The sequence below is a fragment of the Nipponia nippon genome, unplaced genomic scaffold (assembly GCF_047370975.1).
Source record: "Nipponia nippon isolate SJK-2023a ecotype South Korea unplaced genomic scaffold, ASM4737097v1 scaffold_14, whole genome shotgun sequence".
In the NCBI taxonomy this organism is placed as follows: Eukaryota; Metazoa; Chordata; class Aves; order Pelecaniformes; family Threskiornithidae; genus Nipponia; species Nipponia nippon.
This window is the reverse complement of record NW_028262330.1, coordinates 7,192,042-7,207,056: the sequence shown is the minus strand read 5'-3', so window position 1 is coordinate 7,207,056 and position 15,015 is coordinate 7,192,042. Positions and strand designations below refer to the sequence as shown.

At 40.4% G+C, this 15,015-nt stretch overlaps 1 protein-coding gene across 3 annotated transcripts in view; it reads left to right on the top strand.

The window, feature by feature from the left end:
• The window catches only part of KCNJ16 (potassium inwardly rectifying channel subfamily J member 16), a 34,840-nt gene extending 20,894 nt beyond the window's left edge, over window positions 1–13,946 (top strand). For all 3 annotated transcript variants that reach the window (XM_087750512.1, XM_087750514.1, XM_087750513.1), the window contains one exon: window positions 9,380–13,946. In XM_087750512.1, the coding sequence (XP_087606638.1) occupies window positions 9,456–10,745 (1,290 nt within the window). In that variant the 5' untranslated portion in view covers window positions 9,380–9,455 and the 3' untranslated portion in view covers window positions 10,746–13,946. The remainder of the gene's footprint in view (window positions 1–9,379) is intronic.
• Window positions 13,947–15,015: the final 1,069 nt, after the last annotated feature.

Below are 15,015 nucleotides of genomic sequence, written 5' to 3'. Positions count from 1 at the left end.
GATCACATGCAGTCATGCTGAGACTGAGGCTCATGAGGATGTATACACAGAGGTTCAGCCATCTGCTCTACAAGGTGTTGAAAGTCATCTCTGAAAGAAGCATCCCATTCCCAAATTTCCTATAGACCCCAGTGGAGTTAAGTAGCAATATGGAAAGTCAGCATTCTGCCAAAGTCTGTGAACCAAAGAAAATGAAGATTTAAAAAAACCCTTGTTCCTTAGAAAGTATTGCTGTAACTTCAGCAAGCCAAGCCAATTCTGAAGAGCAACGATGGATACTGCCTGTGGTGATACTAGGAAACCCAACAGCTAGATCTGATCCAAAACAAGAAATCAAAGACAACCCCTTTGCTGACTTCAGTAGGATTTGGATCACGCCTCTGATCTCTGAAACCATTTAATGTATTTCACAGGCTTTTAAAAAGTGGTGACATATATAGCCTGAAAAATGTGGAAGCATGTTTTGGTTTGGATGAAGAACCTGAAACTCGGGGTGCCATGTAGGATGATGGGCTGTGGCTGAGCAGCTCCAGTCATAGGAGCTACATGATACCCTCTACCAGACTGAAGAGAAAATCATATTTAGGCATATCAGAGGTGGACTTCTGCTGCATCTATATTCACAAATGAAAGGAGAGTCATACAAAGCTGCTCAGAAAAACAAATAGTCATTCTTGACCCTAGTAATGATTGATTAATTGACTTCTTGAAGCATAATATTTGATTGCCTGGTTTATCTGACTGCATATGTTAATGTCAGTCACAGAATTTTCTGGTGCTTTTCCTAAAAAAAAAAAGCACTGATACATTGTTTGACTTGATCTTTAGCTAATACTTGTCTCAATCTCTTTGATTTGGAAATCAGTCTGGAAAGCTAAGACAGAAGGGTTTTTTTGTAGTATTTGCTAAAAAAAAATATGTCTTAGTGGACGTGATTAATTTTATTTACATGTTTTATTTTGATTTTTTTTTTTCCTTCTCCCTTCCATTTCCTCAAAGAAGTAATGCAAAATGCTGTTTTCACTGTTAGACCCTACTTTAGTTTTGAAAATGTGAAGGCTTTGGTGATGTAATTGGCATTTGAGATATTTTATTAGTTGGGATGAGACAGCTTCTGGGTATTATAGTGGAATCCCTGCTGAGGTCAGTAGCCCAAAGTTGAGATCAGTAGAAACTTGCAAGTGTTCCCATCTGCCCCACATAGCCCTTAGAAGTTAATAACTCATGTCAAGCTACATCTTAGGGAACTTTCTACTATGGTTGGAAAAAAAAAAAAAAAAATCAGAGATTCTTAGGCTTCCTACTCATGCCTTACTTCTCTCATCTGTTGAACAGAGCTCACTCATGCTGTTAGCTTGGGATTCTGTTTTATTCTATTCTATTCCTTATATGAAATACAATAGCAAGGCATCTGATCCAAACTCCATTGACACCAACACAAGGCTTTCCATTGTCAAAGCTGCAGCCTTTTGAATTGGCAGGATTAAAACTTGCACAGGCAACATAAGGGGTTCTCTGATCTTCACATAACTGTTTGGTTAAAGCCACATAACCTTTTCTTCTCTCAGTTGTTTTTGCTATGTGTGCACACACAGCTGCAGGAGCACTGAAGTAGGTAGGGCTGCAGGAGCTAACTGTAGTGCCACAAGAAGTACAGCCCTGTATCCCCTTACCTTTCTTATTCTACAGACATAACTGAATAAAGAGCACAACTGGAAAGACAGTGACTCCGTGTTCTTATGTCACAGTGCCCTTCCCTGGATATTTGGTTTACAATGTGCTCCAGAAAACAGGAAAAAAAAGAGTACGCTTTCTGCCTCAGGAAGCAGAACTGCACAATGTGACGTAAAGGAAATGGCTGCTGATACTGGAGAACACTTTTAGAATATCAGCTCTTGCCCACCCCCAAAATCCCACTTTATTAATAACCTGTTGTGTTTTGAAAAGAGATATAACAGCACTGAATTGCGGCAAATAACAGAGCTGAGGGTGTTGGCTCCGTTAAATGAAAGTGGTCAGTGTTATCTAATCTGATTCTATCATTGTTCATGACCTGCCACTTACCTATTGTTGAATACATTATTATATTACATCATGTCTATTAAGAGCTGCAACAAACTGTTCTACTGTTCCCTGCCAACAAGATCTGGTGGAAAAGTTCCTCGAAGAATTTTTCTGTGCCTCTGTAGGCTGAATGTAATCCATAAGGTTCAATGTGTGGAGAAATCCCACTGCACACATCTGCAGAACTATTGAAATTCACTGTGCATTGGCGCAGACATCGGTGTGTCAGGGGAGGAGGGAGGAGGAAATGATAATTAGCGCTAACACTTGTATTCGATTGCCTCACAGCTAACTTGCATTAAAGCCCAGGGGATTCTGCCTGATGAAGCAAGGAATAGGTTGGCTACTGATTTCCAAAGGAAGAAGACTGGATATAAAATATATCTTTTCAGCTGTTCCATGTCTGTGTGTCTGGTAGATTTTCAGGTCTAGGGTGTGTACCAGCTATACCATTTTTAAGAACTAAGGCTACAGGGGCTTGACCAGAAATAGAGACTCTTTGGTCAGCTCAATACCAAAATGCAAATGGCTCATAGCTGATGGGAAGAGAACCAGAAGGAGGAATTTTCAGACAGGAGGAGATGACAGTGGCCCTGTGTGGATCCAGCTGCTCCATTGCAGGTGTGGACTGCACTAGATGCACAGTAGGGTCACCTTTGAGGGTTGGCTTCGGTGCTCCCGTTTGCTTTGTTTCCCTGCTGTGGTCGGGGAATTGGCTCATCAAGGCAGCCCTGGGCCATCCCAGCTCAGCCCCAGCACTGCTGCAGGTGCACTGGGACTGCTCACAAGCTGCAGCCAGCCTGAGGGCCCCACGTACCCACCCACATCTGCACTAGGGGAGGCTGATGTGAGTAGTGTGCTATCGAGTGCATGCTGTGTCCGGTCATCCTGGTACAGGAGCTGCTGAGAGCTGAGGGTTAAAAAGAGGAAGAGAGTCCTGAGAGTCAACAGTTTTAGGTTTCACCCCTGCCAAATTGTCTGAGACAAAGAATGGCAGTGAGGCCCGAAATCAAGTTTCAAGTTGCCAGCACTTTCCATTTCTCATGGTATTTCAGTGTTTCCACTGCTTGTTCCTGGCTAAAACCAAGCAGTGCATACAGTCCGAATAAATTAAAATAGACATTTTCAGCTTTCTACAGATTTTTGGAAATGCTCTGAGTGGTAAGCAGGGGGCTGGTTCACTTTTAACCTGTCCTGTGGCTCTGAAATGGGTAACCAGCTTTCATCAAGGAACAACTTTAAGAGTCTGTCTTCTCAAACTTAAGGGTCCAAACTTCTTTCTTTTTTTTTTTTTTTTTTTTTGGTTTTGTTTTAAGGAGATCTGGTTTCACTTAGATGAATTAAATGTCAATATATCTGTTACTGTGAGTTGTTCCAGTGTAGATTGCAGCACTATTGCATGACGCTAAAATCTGTGCAAAGGTCTGCTGCTCTGTGCTATTTATGTCTGTCTTTAAAAATGTTTAATAAACAAACACTTTTATATTGATACTTTAGGTCTTGTCTCTGTACGGAGGTATTGAATAGGAAGTCTAAGAAATAACCTTTTTCTTCAGCTCTGAGCTTAGCCTATTCAAAGTTTTCTTTTATTTCTGTATTTGCAATCTTCTCTTCTGCTGTTGAAATACCTATATACACAAAATGATGGAGAGGAAAGGTCTCACTTGTAAGGTGATGCTTGCAGAACTGTGTGTTACAAATTTGAGAGAGTCCCATTGCTGGTTGGTGAACTGCAGCCCTACCAACCTCCGCTCCACTCAGTCATCTAAGCTAAAGTGATCTGAACAACGAAACTTTTATTTTAAAGGGAAAGTTGAGCCATTTCAAAGCTTTGCTCCAATGGCTTCAAAGACATTAGTATGGATATAAGAAAGTTCTGTGATTGAAGCTCCTGGCTGGGGTGTGCTCCGCTCCTGTAAAGTGAGCACAAAAGCACGTACTGATCTGAAAGTGCTCTGGGTCATGCTCTGTGGTGGGAACTCCTCTCCTACATCCTTGCTCCCTAGAGGTCTGGCTCTGCGTTCAGTTTAGGGGATTTTGCTTTCCCCGTCCCTTTGTAGAGTTGCCCTTTAGTCATTTGTGAGGATCTGAGCTGAGATGAGGAATGTTAAATATAAAAAAACTCACTTGTAACATAAAGTCATGCTCATCAGGCCGACCTGTTAGAGAATATGAGACGCTTTTGGAAACCGCGAACATCATTGAGCATTTTTGTTCTGCCAGAGGAGGTGAGTGAAAGCTTTCGCACCATAAAGATAAGTCTGTCCTGTGGGCTAAGGGTAATTAGACTTACAAACCAAGCAGGCAGCAGATTTAGAAGCACAGTCTCATGTGTCCTGAGGCATACCTATTGGAGACTGCCAGCAAAAACCTCCGTGGAGCAGTCAATATGAAATACACAAATGGTGAATCATGATGTGTGCCAACCCTGCTCTGGGGATTACATATCAGAAGCAGAAAGACTGTCTGTAAGTATTAGAAGTTAGGTCCCTTTGCAAAGAAGAAGAGTGGAAGGAAGGAAGGAAGGAAGGAAGGAAGGAAGGAAGGAAGGAAGGAAGGAAGGAAGGAAGGAAAGAAGGAAGGAAGGAAGGAAGGAAAGAAGGAAGGAAGAGTCTCAATGCTGTCCTATAGTAGATTTATTTAGATTTTGTGGGTGGTGGTTTTGTTTTAAAGGAACAAGTATTTGAGTCAATTCAAAGCAGCTCAAAAGATTTCTACTTGTCACATTTCTGGTCTCTGAGCTGAAAGTCTTCCAGGGTTACACAACAATAATTAAAACTGGAAACCTTTCAGACCATTTCCAAAATGAAGCAGGAAACTGAGGTGATTGCTAAACCGATGCTAGAGAGAGATCTCCACTTCCATGTGTGTGGGGATAGAGTGAGAGTACCCAATTTCATTTGGAGGTTTCAAGTTGTTTTCTTTTTGATTTAATCTCAGAACAGAATTATTCTGGAACCAAGATCTTCACATTGTTTTGCTTAATGTTTTACAAACAGGCTGTTAACTGAAGTTGTCATTGAACAAAAATTCACCCCTACTTGTTTACATAATGGGAAAATATAGTCATAAAATGGGTGTAGCAATGACTCGTTAGGTGTTAGGTTAAGGTGCAATATAGGGATTACCCTCATAAAACACTGAGCCCTAAACTGAAAATGTCAGGATTAAATTGACAACTACATTTAGTGGAAGTCTTTAAAAGGCTAAACTCGATGCTTAAGGCTTTTAAGTTACTGTTGTTCTGAGGGACTTGATGAAAATCAAGAGTTCAAGTTCTTCTGGTACAGCTGCTCTATTCAAGAGGAACTAGATGAAGATGATAAATATGATAAAAAGCCTTGCTTCTGCTAGCGTTTGCTTTGTGGTAGCTCTTCACTGGCTATAAGTAGGTGTTGGGTTTATTCCTATTTCTGCCACTGCACTGCTTTATGGCCTTTGCAATATAGGAATTTACTTTCCTTTCTCCCATATCTAATGGGGGTGAAATTTTCAAAGATACCAGTTTGGGGGATCAATATGCAGAGCCCATGAGCACAGGTCTCTAGAGCAGTTCTGTATCTCCCTGAGCATGTTTCAGTATCCCACACAGTAAGATCTTAGCCTTGGCTTAGATAATTAAGAATATATGCTGATTTTCTGAACTCTGAGTCTGAGACATATATGCTTTAGAACAACTTCTGAACCCTCTCTGCCATTTACCCTAATGAAATCTTTGAGATTTCTCTATTTGTGTCTTCCTGCTATCCTGTCTAGCTTCACTGCTCCATTTTTATCTTTGATAAGTTTTTATTTGGGGGGGAAATATAAGAATGGTTAGCAAAAGTACTGCAAATTTCAGCACATTTCCTCCTCTGAACAACGGAACAGTATGCAAGAGGAGGCTCTTGATGTGTACAAACATGCCCAGAAATAAAGGAAAAAAAAAAAAAAAAAACCAAAAACACGGAAAGCGAAAGCAAATCAAAAAAGGGCGAGGGTTTGTGTGTCGGTGTTAGAGGAAGGTGAAAACGCTTCCTGGCAACATCTGAGAATCATTTGCAGCAACCGATCCATGAGCTTTAGTGAGTAGAGAATGTTTTTAAATCCTCCCCCACCCCCTTTGTTAATCTTTACCAGGTAGTAGGACCTTTAAAGTAATTCATATGGCTTTCTTAGGGATGTGTAAAATATTTCTATTTTGAAAAATAAGATTTTTGAAATGGCTCTAAGATTTAAGTTCATAAGTCTGTGGTCTTCTCCCTTTTAAAATTTGGTAATAATAATAATCTTCAGACTGTTCTGCAAAAGGCAGCGTGTCTCAGTAGAGTGAGTGATGAACATCTGGCTTCGCAGCCTCACTGCCTCTCATTTGGAATAGGAAAATCACGTGCCTGTTTAAAAGTGTCCCCATGAATGAAGTACAGATCGTAACACAGGCTTACATAATTCAGAAACATTGAAGGATGTTTTTTTAGACTTAAATGTTCTGAGCAACATCAGACAATGTAAAAGAGTTATTAATTATGATGCGTGATTATTATTGCACTCAAGAGACTTTAAGAGGTAGCCTGGAAAAGTTCGGATTTGGCTTACCTTTAAGCACACCCAGAATACTGGGCAACATTTTTAGATGTTTTTGAGTGGCTGAGGAGGCTGTTTCCTAAGACTTTCAAGCACATTTGGGATTTTAGGTCATCTGGGGCACGTCTCCACTGTGCAATGCCAAATGGCTCTGAGCAATCCAATTTTCAACACGACAGAGAAAGATTAACTCAGATCCTGAGAGCAATATATGTCTGTTAGTGTTGCTCTGCACTGATTCTTTTTTACTCCATCCAGCTTCAGGGCTGGATTATCTGGTTCTGGTTTAGGAAGCTCTGCATCACGTTCCCTTTCTTATTACAGACATACTTTTGATTGTTTTGCGAAATCCAATCTAGCATCTTACTACATGGCTTCATTGATGCCAGTCAAAAACCCACCAGAGACATCCATGAGCATATATATATTACTACAACCTATACTTAGGAGAGACCCTAAGTAGAATCAGAGTTCCTAATGCAAGATGCCTCACAATCCAAGTTGTCTCCTGTGTGTGACAGGCTACCGTAAAATCAGAGTAGACTTTGCCACATAGCTGCATGTGTGACAGTCCATGATTCTTGCCAGCACCAAGAAAATCTAAAGATGGTGCCAGCAAAACACAATTTCTGAAATATGATGATTTGCTGATGGCAACAGCAGAGAGTGGAATCAACTCAGTAGTCTTTGATTCATGAACTGTTTAGTCCCTTTTAGAGTCCCAGGATGTTTGAGAGTATTTTCAAGGAACTCTAGTTTGAATCAGTCAATAAGAAAAACAGTATAAGCCTAAGTATGTTTTTTATTTAAGATTATATTGGCTCCTGATTACAGTTTGCTTCATTTTCACACCTCACATTATGAGGTTCTTAAAAAAATAACTCAACAGTTTCCAGTTTTTGCTTGTTGTTAAATATGACTTATAAAATGTTAGGTCAAGAGTCTTCAACAGACTAGGCTACACTGTTTGTTTAAAGCTATGAGTAAAGCAAGTCATATGAATGTTTCCAAAGACTGTATTCCAAGAAGTATTTTTGGAAACATTAATGTTGTGTTTTTTAATGAAGGACACATTCTGAGGCTACGACACCATATGTCACATTCATTTCTGTACTAAAAAAAAAAAAAAAAGAAAAGAAAAAAGAAATGGAAACTATGTTTGGCTTTTAAGTGTTTTTGGAATAGTGTCTATGCATGCTTGTCATTGTTCCTTGGATGGGAGAAGAGTTCTCGGTCTGTTAATCTAGTCCATCCAATATATATTACACTCTATGGGCCTGACTCTCGTCTGCCTTGAAGTGTGTGCAGTCATTTATACTCAGGCAAAGTGAATGAAGAGCTGAGGAAAAAGACTACCACTAGGAAACTTTTTTTTGAAATTCATTTTCCATGAATATGTTGGCTTCGTTGTAAACCTACATCTGAACTTTTGTCAGCTGAAACCAGCTTAAAAATGGGAAACGTCATTTTTCCACTGAAACCTTACAATTTTTGGAAGAATAATGACAGTTTTTCTTCAAAAATATTAACTTTTTTTCCTTCAGAAATATCAGTTAGAAACATGACATCTGGCAAAAATGTTGAGTTTTTCTAGCTGTGTACCCTATCACTTCTGACTTGTCAGTGTTTTGTGTGTTAGTGATTGGGATAGGGTAGAATGAGCTGGAGACCTGCAGGAAAAGGCATTTGCCTTTTTCAGTGCTCTATCCTACAAGTAATTCATAAGTATCCTGTAACTGATTACTTCAGCTAAGTCTTTCCTTTTTTATTGGATTCCGCTTGATGAGGTCTCAGTTTTCTAACATAAGTTCTTGTTATTAGTCACTAAATGTATAGCCTAGCACTTCGTACTGCTGAAGTTCATATGGTTGCAATCTGCAAAGACATCCATTTTTTCTCTGATCTGATGGAGGAATCTCCTAATTCACATCACTTCCTAAATTTGTGTCATCCACAAATTTTATTAACATACTGCATTTTTGTTTCAAACTCATTAATACAAATTTAAAGACTTTTTGGCAGACAGATTTTTTGTTTGTTTGTTTTAAGGAATGATTTGTGAGGGTTTCCAGGACCTCAGAGAGGTTTCTTTTTCATTTGAAACGTAAATACTTTTCTACAAATTGAACAAATATGTCTGTGTAGCACTAGCCCAGTAAAGTTCAATTCCATGACCAGGTTTTTCTGGGCAATTCTGAAAGACAAATAATGATGAATGACTGTGTGGTTGATACATTTCTGGTTAAAACACATTAGCACTGAGCTTGCCTGCCCATGCTACTGCAGTCTTATGTCTAAATGAGCGTGTTTCCTAGGCATTTCTTCTAATGAAGGAAAACAAACAAACATGCAACAAACAAATAATTAGCTACCTCAAATATTTGGCTAACTTTAAGAGGGTTCGTGTCATTCCTGTGACTGTTCATGAGAGCCCATCCTGATTTCAATGTTACTTCACCAGAACATTAGAAGAGATACTCACAGTGGGGTCACCACAAAGGTTTTTGATTTCTGTTTTCATGTACATACCGAACTTCAGGATTGATATGGACATTTCTAACTGGTTGAATTTCTAGCTGCCTCATATTTCCAGGCCTACGTTTTTGAGCTATGTTGTGTAATGAATGTCAGAGTCTGTACTCTTCAGAAAATTGCTCATGATGGCCACAGAGTGAATGTATTTAGATTTGGTGTTACAGAGTTCTGGCATAGGAAATTAAAACAAAAATAAACTTTTTCTTTTATTTCATAGATTTCCAATGAACAAAGAAAACAAATAGCCCCTGGGACCACAAGTGTGTTCTGTAAACTGGTGCCACGAGGCAGATATGAGAAAGATGCCTGAACAGAGTGGTTGCTATAGGCCTGTAAACATCCAGGGAAGTAAGATCAGGTACCAAGGCGCTTGTCAAGAAAGCCCTGAAATGGGGATGAAAAGACTGCAGAAGCGATTTCTCCACAAGGATGGCAGCTGCAATGTGTACTTCAAACACATCTTTGGGGAATGGGAGAGCTACGTAGTGGACATATTTACCACACTGGTGGACATCAAGTGGCGCCATATGTTTGTGATATTCTCATTGTCCTATGTTCTTTCATGGTTGTTCTTTGGACTAGTCTTCTGGCTGATAGCAATCCAACATGGAGATTTATTCAATGATGAAGAAATAACTCCCTGTGTTGCAAATGTCCATAGCTTCACAGGAGCATTCCTATTCTCCCTTGAAACCCAAACGACCATCGGTTATGGTTACCGCTGTGTTACAGAAGAGTGCTCTGTTGCAATCCTCATGGTTATCCTGCAGTCAGTATTAAGCTGCATTATTGACACCTTCATAATTGGAGCAGCCTTGGCTAAAATGGCCACAGCTCGAAAAAGAGCTCAAACCATTCGTTTTAGCTACTATGCTGTAGTAGGCTTAAGGGATGATAAATTTTGCCTCATGTGGCGCATTGGTGATTTCCGGCCAAATCACATGGTTGAGGGCTCTGTACGAGCTCAGCTTCTGCGCTACAAGGAAGACAAGGAGGGGAGAATGACGATGGAATACAAGGACTTGAAGTTGCTAAATGACCAGATCATACTTGTAACACCAGTGACAGTCGTACATGAAATTGATAGTGAGAGCCCCTTGTATGGTCTAGACCGGAAAGCTCTGGCCAAGGACAACTTTGAAATCTTGGTCACATTTGTCTACACAGGTGATTCAACAGGAACTTCACATCAGTCAAGAAGCTCATATGTCCCCAGAGAGATTCTTTGGGGCCATAGGTTTAACGATGTCTTACATGTAAAGAAAAAATACTATAAGGTGGATTGCTTACAGTTTGAAGAAACCACAGAAGTTTATGCTCCTCACTGCAGCGCCATGCAACTGGATCGGAAGGAGCAAGAATGGAACCGAACCGAGAAGACACGGGAAAAAGAAGCAAAGACGTCAGCACTGGAGATCAAGTCATTTAGTACTAACCAAAAGTCATTTAGTGCAGTTGCTCTCATCACCAGTTGTGAAGATCCAGAAGACCCAGTGACAGCTGTCAATCAGCCTTCTGGAGAAGTTTCTTATCAGAAAGCAGCTGTGACCTTAAGTAGATTATCAATAGAGTCCCAAATCTAGCCTTTTACTGCAATTAAAATCACTTCCAACAAATTCTCCCAGCATAGCTTTTGGAATATAAACAATGAACTCATATGCACAAGTATTTATATTATAAACCTTGCTGACAGCATGCCCACATTGTAATACATTGCTGAGCTGCTAGAAGGAGCTTCATACTCGTTAGCATGGGTATCAGTAACAGATTAGCATTGGCACAAGAAAACAGCTTACATTTGGGTTGACTAGACAGCTACTGTACTTGAGCAAACTTATTGTAAACTGTACTACCCTGCAGGGACCAATGTTGGACATACCCAGAGATAGATAATGATCTAGGCAGGGAACAAAAACAATATAGCGTGCCCTCTAGGTCAGATTTTTCAAAGCTGCCTAATTTATTTGGAAGGCCAGTTCCCAGTCCCTCTAGTAGGCTCTGAAACTCCCCCTCCATCACAACAACCGGTTGTGCTTTGGTTACAATTACACCTCTCTAGCAGTTCCAATGAAGCCCCCATCCTGGGATTACACTGGTGAATCTACGGGGCCGTTCTTTGTAGGAGGGAGTGAACTGGCAAGAATAACTGAACCCAGTATTACTGGGTAGCTTTGGAAACCTGCTTACACCCTGCCTAGTCCTGTGGGACCCACAGTGGGATCCTGGAGAGCTTTTCTCATTTCCTAGTCGTGAGCCATTCCCAAAACTGCCACTCCCTCCGCAGCTCAAGGTATGCGGTATGTCAGCATGTCAGCTGGCTTGGGGCTGCATGAAGGTTTTGTTACGTGGCTCTGACGGCTAGGAGGGCTGGCCAAACTGGCTCATTTGCACTGTTCAGAAATCAAAACGAGACCTCAAGTGTGAAATAAAAATCAGCAAAATCAGGTTGAGCCTTAGAGAGAAGATCATGTTTTTAGAGTGAGCTGTGCAATATTTTAAATCAAAACATCCTTCATTTCAGAATGTCAACCTTGCTTTTCTTTTTAGTATATTATGCTTCTTTAAAAAGACAAAGATCAATCTGGAGACCAAACAGTGTGATTTTGTCGAAATATTTTTATTCAGCTGAAACGACTGTGTAAAAATGATCCTTCACAGAGAAATTCAACATACTCAGCTGTCAGCTCAATTTGGAAAAAAGGAAAATGTTAATGTTTTGAAGTTGTCTGTGACATGGAAGTTCCATGCTCTGCACATCTCTGTAATTATTCAATAAGCAATATCTCATCATGCTTTTTTTTCTCCCTGATGATTATGGTTAATTTGCATTGTGTTTAATTACCATGCTAACGTAAAAATAATTATCTCCGAATTTGTGGTTGCCTAAAATGGCATTTATCTCACCTGACCTCAGCCATCAAGAAATCGTTTGCCTACTGGTCAAGGCTCTCTGTGGTTACTGGAACTGTTCTTCTGTCTTCACAGGGGAATTCATCCCATCTTACTCTGGCTTTTTAGGGAGCCGAAGGCAGTAGGAGGTGTTTATCCTGGAAATGTTCATCCCTCTCCATTTATTGTTAAAGGAGATGAGATGACTGTTGTGGAAACGCTGGCTAACTTTAGGCTGCTAAAATTAGGTCTGACGAGTCATTCACATCATCCTGACTAATTAAAAGTGTTTATGAGCTCATCACATTTAATGAAGAAAAATAGCATGCTGAATCTTTTTTCCTGAAATTTACTCCATATAGTAGTATTGCTGCATTATTTTAATGTATCTTTCATTTCTCTCTTGCTAGCACTTGTCTTTGGATATATGTGATCCCTTTAGGTAAAACCAAGCATATTAACAAGCCTGGGGGAAGGTGGTTACTCCAAAGCTCATTAATTAGCCTATTTTATATGCTGAATCAGCAGCAGCATCCATCTATAACTGCAGTAGAAAACATCTTATTGTATCCTGGATTTGAGCACTGGCAGACATAGCCTAAAAAAAATGGAAAGGAATGTAGGAAAATGTATAAGGGTCTCAGTACTTATGTGGTGATGGAAAAAACAACATCCAGATTGTATAAAATAGAATATAACCTTCGAGACATGTGAAGTAATCCTTCCACACTCCTCTGTCTTTGAAAGATCTTGGCTGGGTTACTTTATTCAATGTCGGGCACTGCACTTTGGGAAAGACATGGAGCAATTTGAAGAGAATCCGGAGATCTAGAAAACATGTCAGTGAGGAAGTAGGGAAATAACTGAAGGTGTTTCAGTCCAAAAAAAGGGGTTAGGAAACAAAGAAACAGTACTCAAACACAAAAAGTGCCATTCAAGAGAGAAGGGTAATCTGTTGCCTGTGTCTGGTGAGTAGGACAGAAAAACATGGGCTTAAACGGAAGCCAGAGAGATTGCAGTTAATTAGAAAACACTGTTGTAAAGAAGGCGAAGCACCGACAGATCTGTGGGGTGTGTAATCTCTGTGGTGGTGGCTGTCAGGAGCCTGTTGGAGAAAACATGTGTCAGGAGTGATACAGAATGGTCAACCTTGCCTTGAACTTTCCAACCCTGTTTTTCTGTCATCCTTTGATTTTCAGAAAAAGGGAATGTCTAACATGAAATCTGCTTAACCAGTCACTTTACAAGTACTTACATGAGTGAGTATTTGCTTAATTACATAGGTAAAGCTACTCAGAGAGATGAGATACCACTGAGATATGTAATCAAAATCCCCAAAATATCTTCAAAAGGTGCATATTTCAGGTGCTGTTTATAAAAGTCGTTTCCCTTATTAAGCTGTGAATCTCAGCTGCCTTTCCCTCTCCCAGTTATGTACTGTGTGAGCCTCTTGCGGTGAAGAAAATTCTTTCCTCGGAATGACTTTCCTGTAAGTCAAAGTACCAGGAGTCTGATTTAGCATTTTGTCACATGCTTCTTGGTATAGATAGATATAAATACGTGAGCATGTATAGTAATGTATGCTTTGGCATGTAAGTCAACCACTAACTGATGAGGGTCAGGAAGAAACTTCTCTCCTGGGCATGTTAATTCGTAACAGGCTACTATACAGTTTCTTCTACTTTTATCTACAGCATCTGATACCAGCCAGTGCTGGAGACAGGATACTGGTTGAACCACTGGTCTCAACCAGTCTGGCTTTTTCTGGGTTTCTCTGTTTGATATTTTAATTTCATTTATCACAGTATAAAAACTATGTATAATAAGGTATAGTAAAGCATGCATCGCATTTTTATGAATAAAGACACAGAAATAAAGAACATGCCTCTACCACACACCTTGTGAGAGCACATTTTACTTTTCTCCCCTTCAGCCACAGTTTTAAGCTGCCACATCTTATGCACTAAGAGGTCATGGAAAGATTTATAAGGTGCAGAGAAGTCTTTTGACTTTAAAAGATGCCAAATCACAAGCAAACCCACAAAGTTATAAATACATTCCGTGGAAGCTTCTTAGCATGAACTCCATTTGTTTGGAGGAACGAGCCAAGCAAAGCCCCGCTCACAGACATACACACACACTTCGGCATGGCAGTGGCATCCAGAGCTTGTGTACATAACCTGCAACCTCCCCACCCGATGAAGGATCTGTGATAGTGCCAGGTGGATAAGACAGGAATGGACAGAGGTGTAGAGGAGATACACAAGCACACAAAATGTGCAGGCTCCTCCATAACTATCATTTAGGTGGGGCCTGACTGCACTTTTGGTAGAGCCAGTTCTTACATCCTCCTTGCCTAGGAGAGGACCTAGGAAAGACTCTTGCTGTACACTGGTGCACAGCAGCTTTGGGTAAGTAGGAAGGAGGATCTTCTTCACCCATCTGCTCTTTCTAGATGAGGATGTGTCCAAGGATTTCCATTTGGCTTTTTTTTAATTCATCCCCATTGCAGAGCTGAGTGATGCATAAGCAAGCCTCTCAGAAACCCAACAAAAGTAGTAACACGTGCATCCTCCCAGCAGAAATGCAGACCTAACCTTTGAGTCATCCCTAATGAATGGATGAAAGTGCCCACCAGTCCAAAAGAAAGTGTCTGGCTGCATTCTGGGCTGTTCGGTGAGTTGGGAGCTGAAGCAAAACACAAATACCCTCCCGCTCTTGCAGAGCATTGCACGTGCTCCTTGGGTCTTCAGAAAGCCAATACATTGGGTCGAAGTTCAGCAGCTTCTTCCCAGCCACCAAGATGCAGCAACTGGCATTTCTTTCTGCCTCAGCTGGAAGTTGCTCACCCTGTTCCCGTCTTTTCCACAAAATTTACCAGATGAAGCAAAATTTTAACAAAGAGAAAATACAAACCACTTTGCATTGGACTCCTGTATCATGATTATAGCTGCATCTCGGTTA